The sequence below is a fragment of the Nelumbo lutea genome, chromosome 8, assembly GCF_056320005.1.
Source record: "Nelumbo lutea isolate HS-2025 chromosome 8, American lotus-T2T, whole genome shotgun sequence".
Classification (NCBI taxonomy): domain Eukaryota; kingdom Viridiplantae; phylum Streptophyta; class Magnoliopsida; order Proteales; family Nelumbonaceae; genus Nelumbo; species Nelumbo lutea.
The window spans coordinates 24937674-24954541 of NC_142691.1; the positions used below are offsets into that span (position 1 = coordinate 24937674).

Here is a 16868-nt window from a genome sequence, read left to right on the forward strand (position 1 = left end):
TTGCCAAATCATGGAAGAATCTAGTGTTCCCATTGCCTTCCTTAATCCACTTGTGTCTATGTTTTTGTCTCCAACTGATTTCTTCCCTCAATAACACTTCTTCCAACTCCTTAACACCGTGTCCTCCTTAGTCAGCCCATTGTGATATTCCTTTACATCCAAATTCTCTATTCGAGAGATTAGGCCCAATTTTTGCTCCTCAATTCTACCAAACTGATATCTATTCCACTCTTTTATTTTGGCTCTCAACCTTTTTAATTTCTTGTGGAACTTGATCCCCTTCCATCTTACCCCCCTCTCCTCCTCACCCCACCACTCCTTCACTTTTTTCACAAAATCTGGATGGGTAAGCCACATATTTTCGAATCTAAAAGGCAAATGGAAGGTCAAACAAATATTATGATATTGTTAGCAAACTGTAGATGGGTTACCCGGACATTGTTCCTTCCAATCCTCCATCCACTCACTTTCTCTTCCCTCTCTGCCTTAGAGATTAATCTGCTGAAAACATCTGCAACTAAGGTGAAAAGGAACGGGGAGAGTGGGTCTCCTTGTCTAAGGCCTCTACAAGCTGGAAAATAGTCTTTGACCACCCCATTAACCAAGACTGAGTAATGGCAAGAACTAATACAGCCCTTTACCTAGTTGCACCATCTATCTACGAAGCCATAACACCCAAGGATCTCTAGTAAAAAACTCCAATCCACAAAATCATAAGCCTTCTCTAGGTCTAACTTACATGCAAAACCTTGATTCCCTGACTTTCTCATGTCCTCCACACACTCATTTGCTATTAAAATCTGATATGTTATTTTCCTGCCTTGCATGAAAGCACCTTGTGCTTGACTAATGATGGATGGTAGTATCACTCAGATTCTCAGAGACAACACTTAAGCCAAAATTTTATAGATGCTAGTCACCGGACTGATCAGCCTAAAATCCTTAGGGTCCTTTGCATCTATCTTCTTTGGGATTAGGGCTAAGAAGGTTGCATTAACTCCAGGGATTACTTTGTTTTTATCTACAAATTCCTGAAACACCCCAACAATCCTGATAAAAAGCCATTGTGAAGCCATCTGGACCAGGAGCTTTGGATCTATCCATTGAAAACACCGCCTATCGTCTTATCTGTTATACTCTCTTCTCCCTCTCTCTCTCTCTATCTTGTGTGAGAGAATCAGCTAGATAATTTGCAAATTGGGCAACACAAAGGACAGAAAAATGAATGCCATGGACCAACTTCCCTAATTTGATGATGATGTTGCTGGGGCCCTGTTGCAGCTTTTATTTGTGCACCCAATTTTGATTTCTGTCTTTTTCTTTTTTTCTTTTTTGGATCAGCAAGAATAAAATTTCTTTATCAAACTTTGAGATCAGATACAAGTGCCCATAATACATCAGATACAGCTTGCCCCCAATGGTTAGTTTTGTTAGCTCCCTGTTTTACCACTAACAGATTACAACATTGCCCAAAATAAAGTAGATCTATCAGTTCCTTGTTTTGCTAGAACATCTGCCATCCCATTTGCTGTCCTTTTAACCCAGCCAAAAACAAGTGTTCAAACTCTTTGCAAGAAAATTTTCCAAGGGGCCGAGTTGATTTTCTTAGCCCAAGAAATAACCAATAAGGAGTCTCCTACTTCCAGCTCTTCTTCCTGTACCACTAGATTCAAGAGATCCAAAGAGCATCCTGACCTTAGGCCTTGAAGTGGAACAAGTATTTCAGTTCAAGCAGAGGCACCAACCCCAATTGGACCTGAATAGACTATTATGATATTACCTTTATCATTTCTAAATACTCCTCCAACTCTGAGCTACCCAGATTGCAGCACTGCATCTATCATACTTCAACTTGTCATCAAGTGAGAGTGGGAGCCAGATTTTATTCCTTATGGTTCTTAGTAGAGGAAAATGCAAAAATTTTCCAACCTCTAAGAATGTACCAGAATTGAAATCCTTGAAAATTTCCAACATTCTTATTCAATGAGACACTCTCAAAGAAGTCGGTTCAATTTTTGCATGCTGTGATTTTTTTCTTGTAATTATTAGCAGGACTTGGAAAACCAAGAGAAGTAGATATAGAGATTTGCAAAAGTGAATGTAATCAAAGGAATTCTATCCCTAAGGGAGATGTAATTTCTCCGCCATCCCAGGTCTAACATCTTTCAAAATCCTCTCTACCACCTAGCTCCAGAAACAACAGGATTTAAAATTACCACCTAGGCACTCTGAGATAGTCCAAAGGCTAAGAAGAAGCCAAACACCCTAGGCTCCTTAGCATTTCATCAAAGCAATCAAGATCACTGTCAACCTGGTTGGTACCTGCTAAACAACTCTTATCCAAATTCTTGGCACAACAAGGGACAAAAATGGAACAATTGTTTTGGGGAGTGTTTCCCTTGGGAAATTAGTTGTAACAAAAAAAAATGTGTATAAGAGATAGCCCACAAAAAAGGGGTTCTTGGCACAACCATTCTTGTATACCATTATTTTTAGCAAATTAATAAAACTTGTGTTGTTAATTAAAAGAGAAGAAAAAAACACTGCTGTCCAAATTTATCCCAAGGTTAAGAGATCCTCTCAAAACATTTGATTAATGCAAGAACATTCTTAATAATTTCCTCACCTCTCTCGTCACGAAAGATGATTATCTCATCACTTAAGTAGCAAACTGTGAGTCACCTGTCGCCCTAAACTCCTTAGAGCCCACTATAGACCCTCTAATCGGCATTAGGTTATCATCTCTAGAGATCAATTGGCTAAAAACCTAAGCCACTAGAGTAAACAAAAAGGCAGTATAGAGGATGTCCTTGATGGAGGCACCTCCTCTAATAAAGGATATCCTTGATGGAAGATGACTCTGAAACAATTTCATCAAAAAAAAAAAAGATGCCTCTGAAACACTTATTTACTATAATCAACTATTCAGTGGAAGAAAAAACAATGCTTAGTCCAATATAACCATTTTTCCGCAAAACCAGTGTTTTAAAAGCGCAAGGCTCAAATAAGATGCAGGGGTCAATTTACGCCTGAGGTGCAAGGCGCAAGGTGAGGCACATGCCTTTTTGAAGCAAGGCACAAAAATAAAAAATGCCAAAAATTCAATAAAATGCAAAAAATACAAATATTAAACATAATATTAATAAAAAAATAAACTTAAGTTTTAAAATAATTGTTTTAGAAAATCTATTATCTAAAATTAAAATACATAAACATAACATGTAAAGCATATTCAAATGAGAATTTAAAAATAAAATCAAACATATAAAACATTTTCAAGCATGTAAAGCCCACAATCTCTTTTTTTTTTCCCTTAATTGCATTACTTCAAGGTCTTTTTCATCCTCACAAAATCTTGAACATATAAGCTTATCCTTTTTTCTGCTGTTATTAGCCAGATAAAGGATATGCTTTTCTCTTGAAATCATCCAAAATAGGACAGAGCTTCCATTGCAATTAAACATTGCCTTAAAACTTTAGATTTTTCATACCAAATTTGTGAATATTGAAGAGCTTGCTTTTGTGCACTAGATCCTTGCAATGTCCCTAGTTTTATGGTGGATATTGTTATCATGACCTTATATCAGTTCATGTTGACTTCTGGACATTTCTCTCCTTTGCTTATTGAAGATAAATATTAAAACAGCACTATGATCTGTTCATTTCCTGCTTGTGAAAAACAAAGTTAATCTGAAACTGCATTATGGTCTAAAACTGCACTTGTTCAGGCCCTGGATACACTTGGAAGAACCAAATGGAGGGTGAATAGAAAAGTACTCGGTGTGGTAGAGAGCATTTGGGCTAGAGGTGGAAACATGGCAGGCCTTGTTGATCGTGAAGATGTGAGCCTGGCTAGAACTTTTTACATATTCATTAGTTTTTCTATTTGAATTCTTTTTCTTTTTTGCCTTCTATTCACATCCTGATTCTCCAATCTCCATGTTCTAAAAAGAAATCTGAGTTCTTGCCTAGACTGTAAGGATGGTCTACCTGTTGCATAACCATGAGTGTATGTTGGGCATATTCAAGGTGGTAATACCCAACAATCCATATCTTTTTATTTATCAAAAAAAGAAAAAAAAAAGTCCCTAGCTGTTTCCATGAACACTTCCTTGGCTAAAATTTGACCTGAAATACCCTCCATATGTTGTGGGGTTCTCTGGAAGAATGATAGTTCAGATACTTAAGAGCTACTGATTGGGTTATATTGGAGCCTGGGAAATGTCCTGGTTAGGTACTTGAAAATGAACTATATCTAACAGATGCAGTAGGTAGGCCATTTATGGAGTCCAGTTGGCAGCCATATTAGTTTTTATTTTTTTAATTTCCTTATCTGTTCTTACACTGAATCTATGTTTTGCAATGGATTTCAGATTCCCATACCAGAGAAACCAGACTCAGAGGATTTAATAGAAATGCAGAAGTGGAAATGGAATATGAGAAAAACAAAGAAGATCAACCGAGAAAGGCATGCACAACGTTGTGACATAGAGCTTAAACTTTCTGTAAGATCTCTTATTTTTTGAAGTTATTAAGTGTACAACAACATAACTTTTTTCTATAATGAACTCAGTTTGCTATAGGACTTAAACTCAGGTAAATTTTCATGATTTCAAAAAATCATGAGTTTTATTTAGACTATGGAATTTCCAGAAAATTTAAAAGGCATGCCATTGCTTTAAAATAAGTTTTTTTTTAGTTGCATTTTTTTTTTAAATTTGTTTGATACGACATTCTTGCAACCCATTCTATGAAGAACTTTGACTCCACCAAATCTGTTGTCACCATGGGCGAGCCACCAAATCATTTAAAATGTTAGAACTTGGTCTTTGGTTTTGCCCACCAATTCTGTTGATGCCATTAGGGTACCTCATTGTGTAGATCTTTTTCTATCACTAATATACTTAATTGCATATTTATAAAAGGAAAAAATCTTAGTAGGTTTTGGCTGCTGGTTATGTTTGGATGTTCTTCAGGGCTAATCAAGTCTCCCTTTTTCTTTTATTTATTTTTTGGGGGTGGGGTTGGTAGTGGTTGTGTTTCACAGTTGTGTTATTGCATTATATTCTTTTTGTTTTCTTTTTATCACCTTTAATGCTGGAATGTCCTTTCTGAAACAGGTAGCTCGGAAAATTAAAGATGAGGACGGCTTTTATTATCCCCATAATTTAGATTTCCGAGGTCGTGCCTATCCCATGCATCCACATTTAAATCATCTCAGTTCAGATCTCTGCCGAGGAGTTCTTGAGTTTGCAGAAGGGCGGCCACTAGGGAAGGCCGGTTTACGCTGGCTGAAGATACATTTAGCTAACCTGTATGCTGGTGGTGTGGATAAGCTTTCTTATGATGACCGTATGGATTTTGTGGAGAACCATTTGGATGATATATTTGATTCAGCTGATAAACCAATTGATGGAAACCACTGGTGGTTAAATGCTGAAGATCCTTTTCAGTGCCTAGCAGCATGCATTAATTTGTCAGAGGCCTTAAAAAGCTCATCACCACATACAGCTATCTCTCATCTGCCAATACATCAGGTATTACTTTTTCTGGAACTTTGGAACGACAGAAGAACTATTCCTGCATATGCAATTGCAATGCTGAAGTGTAGACACACACACACACACACACACACACTTCCATGCTGAAGTGTGGATATCCTACCTTCACAGCAAATTTCAGTACTACCTTGACAGCAAGTCTCAATGCTACATGTTTGGTCTTAACACAAATGGGAACAGGGGTGTGAAAAGATAACTATCTTTCAATTTCATTAATGAAAACCCTAAACGCTTCTTGCTTAAAAAAACAGAAACAGAGATTTAGCTAATAACATAAATCCAACAACGCATAGCCCCTGTATGTCACTTAGATGTTCATATTACTAGATATTTAGTTGGCACAGCCAACTCCAATATATGATGTTTGTTTGACTAAGACAACTGTTGGTTTGGTTTATCAATATTTAATTAAACTCTGTTTTTAGTGTATGCATGTATAGGTAGGTAGATGTCCCTTTGACTATTCTACTCCAATATCCTTTTTTTTGAAAGATGAGATACTGATGCAGGAACTGAAGAATCAAAATTGGAATTTTGTGAAAACTTTATGTATTTCTGTATTTTTTGTCACTGGGAATATTTTTGCCATTGTACAATTTTTCTGTGGGGTCCAATGATAGAGTCTAACTTGTCTATTTATAGTTTATTTACATTTAAATTTTCAGTCATTGTATAAGTAGGATTAGAGTTATTGAGTCTTCTTTGAAGTGAAATAAGATAGTTGTAGTTTTAGTTTGAGTCCTATTATTATTCTTGAATCTAACAGTTTGACTTCTAGGACTATTACAAGTCTAACAGTTTGATGCTTAGCATTATTATGAGTTTAAATCTATAAATATGTATTGACGTTTTACACTAAGAGCAGTGAAGTTTATTGAGTTTTCTTGGGCAACTGGGCTTATGCTAATTATAGTGAGTGATCCCATACCCTAGAGTGATTTAGGGCACCCAATGAGTGATTCCATTTATTTTCTCTCTTATTTGAATGGTCTCTAGTTGACTTGTTTGAGAAGATGGTGGAAGAAAAAAGATCTAATAATGTTGACTATGGGAGCAAGGTTTTTAAACATGTTAAAAGAGAAAGGGAAAAAACAGGTTTCAAAGGAGATGATGATCCAAAAGCATTCTTTGATTGAGTTGTTGAACTAGAAGAATATTTTGATTGACATAATATGTTTGACAAACAAAGGATTAGATTTGCATGCATGAAGCTGACGGGTCATGCTACATTATGGTGGAGAACTCTTGAGCAACAACTAGAAAACAGAGGTGATGATCCTATTAGTATATAGGTATAGATGAAGATGTGTTTGCAAGAAAAGTGCATCCCACTAGACTTCCATGATGATCTATATATGGAGTTGGCTAATTTCAAGCAAGAGAAGCAGCAGGTTACAACAAAGAATTTGAAGTCAAGGGAAGAAGGTACAAATTGAGAAAAAGTAGATGATTCTTTGCATGTCGATGCCTATCTAGAGCTGAAGTTGAGGATGAAGCCAAAGAACCAGAATTGCAAGCTTTTTTTATTAGTAAATTTCAAGCTATAGAAGTTGTAGATGTTTAAAATCAAGAGGGTGCAGGCCCAGAAAAAACAGGAATTACTTATCATAAAAAAAAAAGAAAAAGTAGAAACTGGTGGAGTTTCCAATAAATTTGGATTAGCTGAACGTGATGGCTGTTCAGTAGGCTGTGGAACCAATGTTGAGGTTCCATGCTAGTAATAAATTCATGGGCCCTGATGGCCACGCTCCTCAAGGTCGGGCCACATCTTGACCGTTTGGGCCCACCTACCTCCAAGCATCCTCAAGTATAAATAGGGGGCAACCCTCTCAAGGTAAACATCTAGACTCTAGACTACTAAGAGCTTTATAGTTTCTCATGTGACCTCGTCTAAGCACTCCTTACTCAGGCCTCATCCCACCTCCTACTCCCCACGTACTAACTTGACCGTCAGAGTCCTTGCCTTGGGTTAGCACCCGAGGCCTCTAACGTTCTTTCTCTCTCTTCGCAGGTCTGACCTACCAGCCCTCGAACTCCTCAGCAGCCCTCGACTCAGAAGCAAAATTACCTTGTTGCCTTCAGCTTTAGCACCCGAGGCCTCTGACTTTCTCTCTCTCTCTCTCTTTGTAGGTCTAACCTACCAGCCCTCGGCCATAGTAGACCTCAGACTCTTTAGCCAGCCTTGGCTTAGAAGCAAAATTACCTTGTTTCCCTCAGCCTATTCTAGGTAGAAACAATTGGCGTCGTTTGTGGGAACGTCATTAAGGCTTCCCTCAACTAAATTCACACTCTAAAAAGCATAAGAATTAACTCCTAAGCTCCAGTCGACATGGCAAGAAACACCAGGAACACTTAGAACTTGGTTACGATGGACCAATCCCAAGTGGTCTTCAACAGGCTCGACAACCTCGACAACCTTGCATAGAGGCTGGACGAGGTGGGGCCCCCGGCAGGAGGCCGCCCTCAGGGTAGCCGTGCTGCTGGGAGCCTGGGGCACCGCGGCGAACGTGCGTCCACCACCCCTAGCTTAAGAAGGCTCCAAAATAGCAGTACTTCCACCACCCACCCAACTAGAGAGTAACACACTAACCAAGGAGAACAGCAGTACCTCCACCACCCCTAGCTTAAGAAGGCTCCAAAACAGGTTCAGCTGGACTGTAGGTCGGTAAACCCTAGCCGAAACACTTCAGCTTATAGGAAAAGGAGACAACCAGCTCCTACAGCCCTAAATTGTGACATTCACAGTTGTCATACACTTAAATATGAATGTAACAGTACATACCTGGAGTACAGTAGTAATTCCACGACCTACAGTACATAAAAAACTAGGAGTAAACCCTAGAAATACTGCTTACTGCATTCGGCTGCCACCACAAACCTCTTCTTTGTGCAATGACCAAGAAACATAAGAAGAAAAAAAACGAAGACTGAAAAGCTAGGTCAGTCCGATGGAGTCTTCTCTTCCTCTTCCAATCAAAGAACAAAGTTTCAGATGGAGAACACAATCTGAGAAGGTTACGCCCAGATCAGTGTTCTGATACCATGTAGTCTAGCAAAGGTAAAAAGAATAGAGGAAGGAAAGAGAGAAGGAAGAGAGGAGAAGAAGAAGAGGAGGAGAATAAGTTCTTTCAGAAGAAGGTTGTTGGCACCTAAGTTTGTATTTATACTTGGGCGACAACTTATAACAAAATAAAGGAGGAAAAACTAGAAATACCCCTGTGCTAGTACATAGCATGCTACAACATATTTGAAGAAAGTTTATCAACAGTCCAATATGTCTAGACAGTATCAAATAGAATAAGAGATATTTGCTTACTATCAAGGAGATAGAAGGATACAAGAATACTATGCGGGTTTTCTTGATTTGTGGGCTGAATATGAACTTGTCCATATTGATCCCTTGGACTTAGTAGAATGTGTGAGGTATCTCCAAAAACACTTTGAGAAGAGGAAAGTAAATCAGTTTTTGATGAGGCTTAGACCTGAATATGAGATAATCAGGTCCAATATTCTGAGTAGAGGAACACTTCCAGATTTGGATTTTACTGAGGGAAGAGACTAGGCTCTCACTACAGTTGGCTTTGATGGAAAGATGATTGAAATTGGGGCTGAAACAGCTTTCGTAGCTCATGGAGGTAAGAAGTCAACCTCCAAGGACTTCTCCAAAACCCAGTGTTATGAGTGTAAAGAAAGGCTTTGGACATATTGCCTCTCACTGTAAGAAGAAGAATGTGTGCACCTATTGCAAGCAACATGGTCACATCATTCCAGATTGCCCAGTCCGACCAACTATGGGTTCTCAAAAAAAGACTCAACCTTGGGCTTATCAGATAACAGATGGGCAGGCAACTGACACTATGTCCACTAAGGGTGATTCTTTCGTGAAAAGTGATTCTATTGGACCTATGGATGAGGAAAAGATTCGGTAATTGGTATCCTCTGCCATTTCCTCTGCTTTTCTGCTATTGGCTTGTTTGGTAAGTTCTCTGAATATTGTTCTTCTCCTTCACATGCTTGGATTATAGATTTGAGTGTCACCAATTATATGATAGGAGCCTATCTCAATCAACCAAATCAGTTTACTGAAACTCACCATAAACACATTGTTACCACCAATGGTGAAAAGTTAGACATTATTGGTAGTAATGACTTATCCCTTAAACTGTCACCAACTATGTCCTTCCCTCTTTCAAAAACCCTCTTAGTGCCCAACCTTACTACTAATTTGATTTCTGTTGGCCAACTTGTTGATGAAGGAAATTTTCTCACATTTTCTTATGATGGTTGCTTGATAGGACCGGTACATTGGGAAGGTGAAAGGGAAGGGGCGTAGGTTGGGCCGTTTGTTTGCGCTAGAGTTTGAGAAATCTCAATCACTAGCATCCTCAGCTTATCTTAGTTCCTCTATGTCTAGTTCCTTGTTGAGTCATACAAATAATATTTGGGAATTATGGCACAAACGATTATGTCATCCATATTCTCAAAAATTGAAGTTTTTGTTTGATTTTGGTTTAATTAAGTATAAAATTCCTCCTGTTCATACTTTTGATGTTTCTTGTATTGCCTGTTGCTTGAGTAAAAGTCATGTTTTACCTTTTTTTCACATTTCTGAGCATGCCACTGCACCTTTTGAGATTATACACAGTGATGTTTGGTCTGCTTCTATTACTTCACGATTGGGATACAAATACTTTGTATTGTTTATAGATGACTGTATCAGATACACTTGGATTTATTTTCTATGACACAAATCAGAGGTCTTGGTGGCATTTAAATTATTCCATACTATGGTGCGAGCTCACTTCAAGTGTAATGTGAGCATCCTCTGTTCAGATTCAAGGGGAGAATATAGAGATGGGGCCTTTCAGGCCGACTTGAGGAGTTATGGAATCTAATATCAGTGCAGTTGTCCAGACCTCAACAGAATGGTGTAGCCGAACGTAAGAATGGATATATCCTTAGTGTTGTGTGGACATTACTTTAGGAATCTCACGCTCCGACTTCGTTTTGGGTAGAAGCTACCAGTACAGTTGTGTATTTAATCAACTATCTTCCTTCTTCTGTTATTGGCAACACTTCTCCCTTTCAAAAACTTTTTGGTCGTGCCCCAAACTTCTCCAGTCTTCATGTTTTTGGTTGTCTTTGTTTTGTACATCTTCCTGTTCGTGAGCGTTCTAAATTAACTGCTTAGTCTGCTATGTGTGCCTTTGTGGGATATGGTCCTGACCACAAAGGATTCTTGTGTTATGACCCTGCTATTCGTCGTATTCGGATTTCATAGAATGTTGTGTTTCTTAAACATATTCCTTTCTTTGCTGCAATTGCTAGATTGTCTGCTCCTTCTATCTCTATTTTGCAGGACTTTGATTTAGATAAAATTCCTACTTCCTTTGCTGAGAAAGATCTTTTCGTTTTCACTCGCAAGCGGCCCTGTGTCCCAGATCTTATGCCTGCTACCCCCTTCCACCCGGTCCAGAGCATTCTCCTCCTACACCTCTTGTAAGTGACATTTTGCCCCAAGATCCTCCTGTTTTAGATGGTAGTTCTCCTATTCCACTTTGTCGTTCTACTCATATTTCTCGGCCTCCTGACCGCTATGGTTTCCTTCAAGCCATAGTTCTTTTTTTGTTGTACTTTCTTCTACAGATATTCCTCATTTTTATTAGCAAGCCATTAGGAGTCCTCATTGGAAAGAAGCTATGGATGTTGAGATTCAAACCCTCCATGAGAATGATACTTGGAATCTTGTACCTGCTCCTCCATATGCTTCCATTATTGGGAGTCGTTGGGTCTACACGATCAAATTAAAATCAGATGGTTCCCTTGATCGATATAAGGCTTGGTTAGTTGCCCAAGGATACAGTTAGGATTATGGGATTGATTATGAAGAAACATTTGCCCCAGTTGCTAAGATCACTATAGTTTGTGTTTTTCTAGCCTTGTTTGTTGTCCATTTCTGGACTATTTACCAATTTGACGTAAAGAATGCTTTTCTTCATAGTCAACTGAAGGAGACAATCTACATGAAGCCTCCTCATGGATATTATAGTGATTCTTCATGTGTTTGTCGCCTAAACAAATCCCTATATGGTCTGAAGTAGGCACCCTGGGCTTGGTTTGAGCGTTTTCGAGATGTTGCGGTTGGGTATAGCCAAAGTTCCTCTGGTTATTCTCTCTTTGTTAGGAGAAGGCCCCAAGGACTATTCTATTGTTGTACATTGATGACATGCTTTTAATTGGGGATGACGATGACAGCATTTTTGAGATGAAGTTCTTACTTCATAACTCCTTTCACATGAAGGACTTGAGCCCTCTTACTTATTTCTTGGGTTTGGAAGTCCATCGTAGCAGTCGGGAGTATTTCATTTGTCAGCAGAAATATGCTTCTGATCTCGTCAAATTAGCTAGAATTACTGATGAGAAACACGTTGATACCCATCTGGAGCTTAACGTCAAATTGCCTAAATTTGAAGGCCTAGTTCTTCTTGATGCTACTTTGTATCGTTAGCTTGTTGGATCTCTTATCTATCTCACTATGACTCGGCTTGATATTTCACATGTTGTTCAGGTCGTCAGTTAGTTTGCTTCTGCCCTCAACCTCATATGACTGTTGTTCGTTGCATCATCCGTTATGTTAGAGACACAACTTCTCAGGGACTGTTTTTCTCCTCCTCATCACCCATATAGTTGAGAATTTATGCTGGTGCAGACTGGGCTGGTTGTCTTGACACTCGCCAATCCACTATTAGGTGGTGTGTCTTCATGGGTGATTCTCTCATCTCCCGGAAGTGCAAGAAACATCAAACTGTGTTCAAGTCTTCTACTGAAGCGGAGTATAGAGCCTTGTCTTCTGCCTATAGTGAGATAGTTTGGTTGAAGTCTCTTTTCATGGATCTTGGTACTCAACTTCCTACTCCTACCCCTCTATATGCAGACAACACAAGTGCTATCAAGATTGCATTTAATCTTATCTTCCATGAGAGGATTAGACATATTGAGGTGGACTGTCACTTTATTAGAGATCTTTTCATTGCTGGCTCCATATCCCTTCCTCATGTAGCCTCTGACATGTAGATTGCTGACATTTTCACAAAGGCCATGACTAAGGGTCAATACCTCATTCTTATAAGTTTACGCATCAGTTTGAGGGGGATTGTGGAGATATATCTTGATGTATATTATTAGTATAGTCCCTATTGTATAGTACACATATTGTTTTATTTGTTCTTATTTTATCTTTCAGCCCTATAAGGGCATTCTTGTAACTTTATATATCTTTTAATATGGGCTCTTTGGGGTGGGGGTCGACTATTCAAGACACCCCTGAATCTGCTCTTCTTTGCTCTCAGTTCTGTTCACACATTGCATGTCCTCTTTTAATATTTTCACTTCAGAAATAAAATTAATAGTTTACCCTTACATATCTACTATGAAAATATGTATTGGGTTGCCTATTTAAATAAAATAAATATTTATATGGATGATGTGAGTATTTTGACATTATATTTATGCATCAAGTCTTTGCATCATTATTATTTGGTTCAGTGGTTGTTGATCTGTAAGGCTGTGTTTGGTAAGAGCAAATGCTAAATCACAGCTCAATACCAAACAAAACCAAGTTTGCATTTGAACCAAACATATTTGCACTTGTGCTCTTACCAAATGCAGCCTGAAGGAAATCAAGATTAATTTGAAATCTTTAAATCTTTAATTCCTTTTTCTCAAGGCAGGTGAGTTTAGCACAAAAAAAAAAAAAAAAGAAAAAGAAAAGAAGAAGACAAATAGGGTTACATGGATTCAAATACCTCTGCTCGTGATATATATTTATCTTCTTATTCTGCTTCGTTTGTTGTTGCATGGTTTTTTATGTATATGGAAACTGAAATGAGCATTTCTTTCTTAGGATGGTTCATGCAATGGTTTGCAGCACTATGCAGCTCTTGGAAGATACCAAGTATGCTTTCTAGTTGCCCGTTCTTCCAATCTTTTACTTTATGGCTTTGGTTTGTATGATTTGAAATATGGTGATATTATGGTCCCATTTTCCTAATATCTCTTGTATTCAAGGCAATTCATTTAGGTGTTCTGTCTCATTAACCATTCAAACCTTTCCCAAGAAGCCTTTGATATTTCCAACCTGATTTTTTTTTAAGATGGGGTTCATGTTGTGATGTACATACCTCATAATTTCCTAATTGATCTTTTGTTGGATTTCAATAGAAAGTTTTGACATATGATTGTTTTATTCTTCATTATTTATGTTCAATCCTTCCGTATACTGGATGTTGTCTCAGTTGGAAGCAGCTGCAGTCAACTTGGTTGCTGGAGAGAAGCCTGCAGATGTTTATTCAGAAATAGCAGCTAGGTATGATAACATTTACCATGGATTCCTTGGACAAATTGAAATATTCATTGGTTGTCTACAAATTTAGGTCCCCATGCTTTCTTTTACAATCAATGTTTTGATTGCCATGAATTATTTGTCTAAGCAACATAGCGATGTGTATTGGATGCATGAAAGTACCTACCATCTTTAAGGCAGTACCTAGAAGGTAGCCTTAACCGGAATTTTTCAAATAATGCTTTATTTTATATACATTCAGTCTATGTTTTTTTTTTTTTTTTTTTTTAATTATGACAAAGACCGCTCGAAGTACACAGAAGTTGAAAGGGTGTGTACTGTGTTCACACACCTATTGTACTTAGGGGTCCCAATACACCTGTTTGCAGGTGTTTTGGGACCCCCCCCCCTTTAATAAAAAAATATACATAAAAACCTCCGCAAAAACCATTTTTTGAAAGAAAAAACTAAAATAAAATATAAAAGTGCATGCTTTTTTAGTACTGATACGCCTCTGCTGATATGTAGGGATGTATCAATACTTTGAACCCTGCATGTAAGTACAAATGAGTGAAAGGACAACTATGCCCTTCCCTAAAGCAAATATGAAACTCCCAACCAAGTTAGCCCATAGTATCTCTACACCCCCCCTCAAAGTGATGCCAATGTGATTCAACCAATAAAAAATAGTAGAATATTTTAGATTATAGTAAAAGAAGTAGAGAAGAAGAAGAAGTAAGAATGGAGAAGAAAGGAGAAAGGAGGAGTTCAATAATCTCCTCTTTCCCCCACTCTAATCTTTTTATTAATCTTACTTAAGTTACATAATTTACAAGTCTGCCCTTAAGTGGGCGTCCACCTCATCAGCATACTTAGAAAACATAAACAAGAATTAAAGGCCCATTAAGAACAAAAAACAAGCAAGAACTAAAAAATAAGACACTAATGGGTTAGGGCCCATTCAGCCCAGTCTCTCTACACTTGCATTTCTAGGAAATAAGAGAATCACCCATGAATACACACCAGCCAGTAGTAGATCTTCTAGTGTCAGGGTAGCCAGCCCAGTTTGCATCAACATAGGATGATAGATGTAAAGATGATGATGATGAGAAAAAGAGTCCATTAGAGATTGTACCCCATGTAGCGAATGATTTGGAGGATTGTGGTCATATATGGTTGTCTGGGAGGAGACAAGTTGGTTTGTTGATAACTTGAACTGCATAAGAGATATTGGGTCTTGTCATTGTGAGGTGGATGAGACTACCAACAAGTTGTTGATACAATGTAGCATCATGAAGTAGTTCACCATCATCCTTAGATAAATTGAGGTTCATCTCGAGAGGAGTATCCACTTGCTTATTATCAGTTACGCAAGCAAGGTGGACCATATCCATAGCATACTTTTGCTAATTTAGAAATACCACCACCATCATCACCTGTAATAATTCCTTCAGCCCGCTTCAAGATGAAGAGAGAATAGTTAGAAGGTCTTTGTATAAACCCAGCTTCTGTAATGATAGAATGAAATCTTTCAAATCAAGTTGGATAAAAAAGAGATGCATGTTTTCGTCCATAAAGAGATTTCTTGAGGCAACAAACCATAGTTGGATCATCACAATATCCAAGGGAAGGCTTCATAAACACTATTTCTTTTAGGCGACCATGAAGATAAGCATTCTTGACATCCATTTGATGGATGTCCCACTATTTAATTGTTAAGATAGCCAAAACCAATTGGGCTGTAATCATCTTTGCAACTGGTGCAATGGTCTCCTCATAATCAATCCCATACACCTGTTTGTATCCTTATGCAACTAAGTGAGCTTTGTATCTATCAAGGCTACCATTTGATTTCACCTTGACGGAATATTACCCATTTATTGCCAATGATTGAGGCATCTGAGGGTGTAGGAACAAGATCAGTAGATCACAAGTATCATTTTCTGTGAGGGCCTAAATTTCAACATCAAGAGGAGAGGGGCCATGAGCTAGTGGAGAAGGGAGCAGAGGATCAAGTGCTGAAGCGGCCAAACACTTCCGTACATACCGGTAAAGAGACTCCAAGAGGGTAGAGGTGGAGACTCAAGGAAGACGGCATTTCTAGAAATCTGGATCCTCCAAGCTCGAGGGTCATAGCAAAGAAACCCTTTATGATCCAAACTATATCCCATAAGGTTGAAGATTGCTTTAGATCGGGGGGATTAATTTATGTTTCATCCTCCAGAAGACAAAATGTTTTATGAGGATTGATCATCCCCAAGTGTTGGGTGGAAGAAATTAAATTTTGATGGTAGTTGTTTGCGAAACCTTGGCCCCTCGGGAATTGGAGGGGTAATTATGGATGAGGGCGGAAACATTTTGGCCTTGTATTTGGTCTCAATTCAGCAAGGTGATGTGGTCAGGTCAGAACTATTGGCTGCAGTTTATGGGATAGAGAAAGGTAAAAAATGGGGATTGAGAGGTTGGTCATTAAGGTGACTCAAAAAACAGTTGTGAGTTGGCTGAAAAAGGGGGAAGGGATAACTTGGCAACTAATAAATAAGTCCAGGTGCTTCAAATGACTATCTAAAGACATGATGATCCAAATAAATTGGGTTAGGAGATCTGCAAACAGTATGGCTGACGGTTTAGCAAAGCAAGGGATTCATAGACATACTATGTTTTGGGCTTATTTGTAATACTTAGGATGGTTTAGATCTTTTCGTTTGTTGTTTCTTTTCACAACCTCTTGTTGTATCTCTCTTTTTCTAATTTAATGAATTAATCTTTGTGTTGCTGATAAAAAAAATTCTGTATTAGTTTTCAACTGTTGATTTACTACAATAAGACTTGGAAAGGATTTCAAGGAATGCCAAATTGAATTTGTGTTTTGTAGCTACTTTTTAAAAATCAAAATTGATGTAATACCTTGTAGTATAACCTGAGAATGGAAAATAAATTAACGCTTGATAAAAATTGTGCAGGAG

The 16868-nt window shown here is 38.2% G+C and overlaps 1 protein-coding gene across 1 annotated transcript in view; it reads left to right on the forward strand.

Moving 5' to 3' along the window:
• The window catches only part of LOC148843452 (DNA-directed RNA polymerase 3, chloroplastic-like), a 55671-nt gene that overhangs the window by 16807 nt on the left and 21996 nt on the right, over window positions 1-16868 (forward strand). The window contains exons 7-11 of the mRNA XM_088956868.1: window positions 3729-3842; window positions 4374-4505; window positions 5121-5537; window positions 13465-13515; window positions 13856-13926. Coding sequence (XP_088812994.1) covers window positions 3729-3842; window positions 4374-4505; window positions 5121-5537; window positions 13465-13515; window positions 13856-13926 — 785 coding nt within the window. The remainder of the gene's footprint in view (window positions 1-3728; window positions 3843-4373; window positions 4506-5120; window positions 5538-13464; window positions 13516-13855; window positions 13927-16868) is intronic.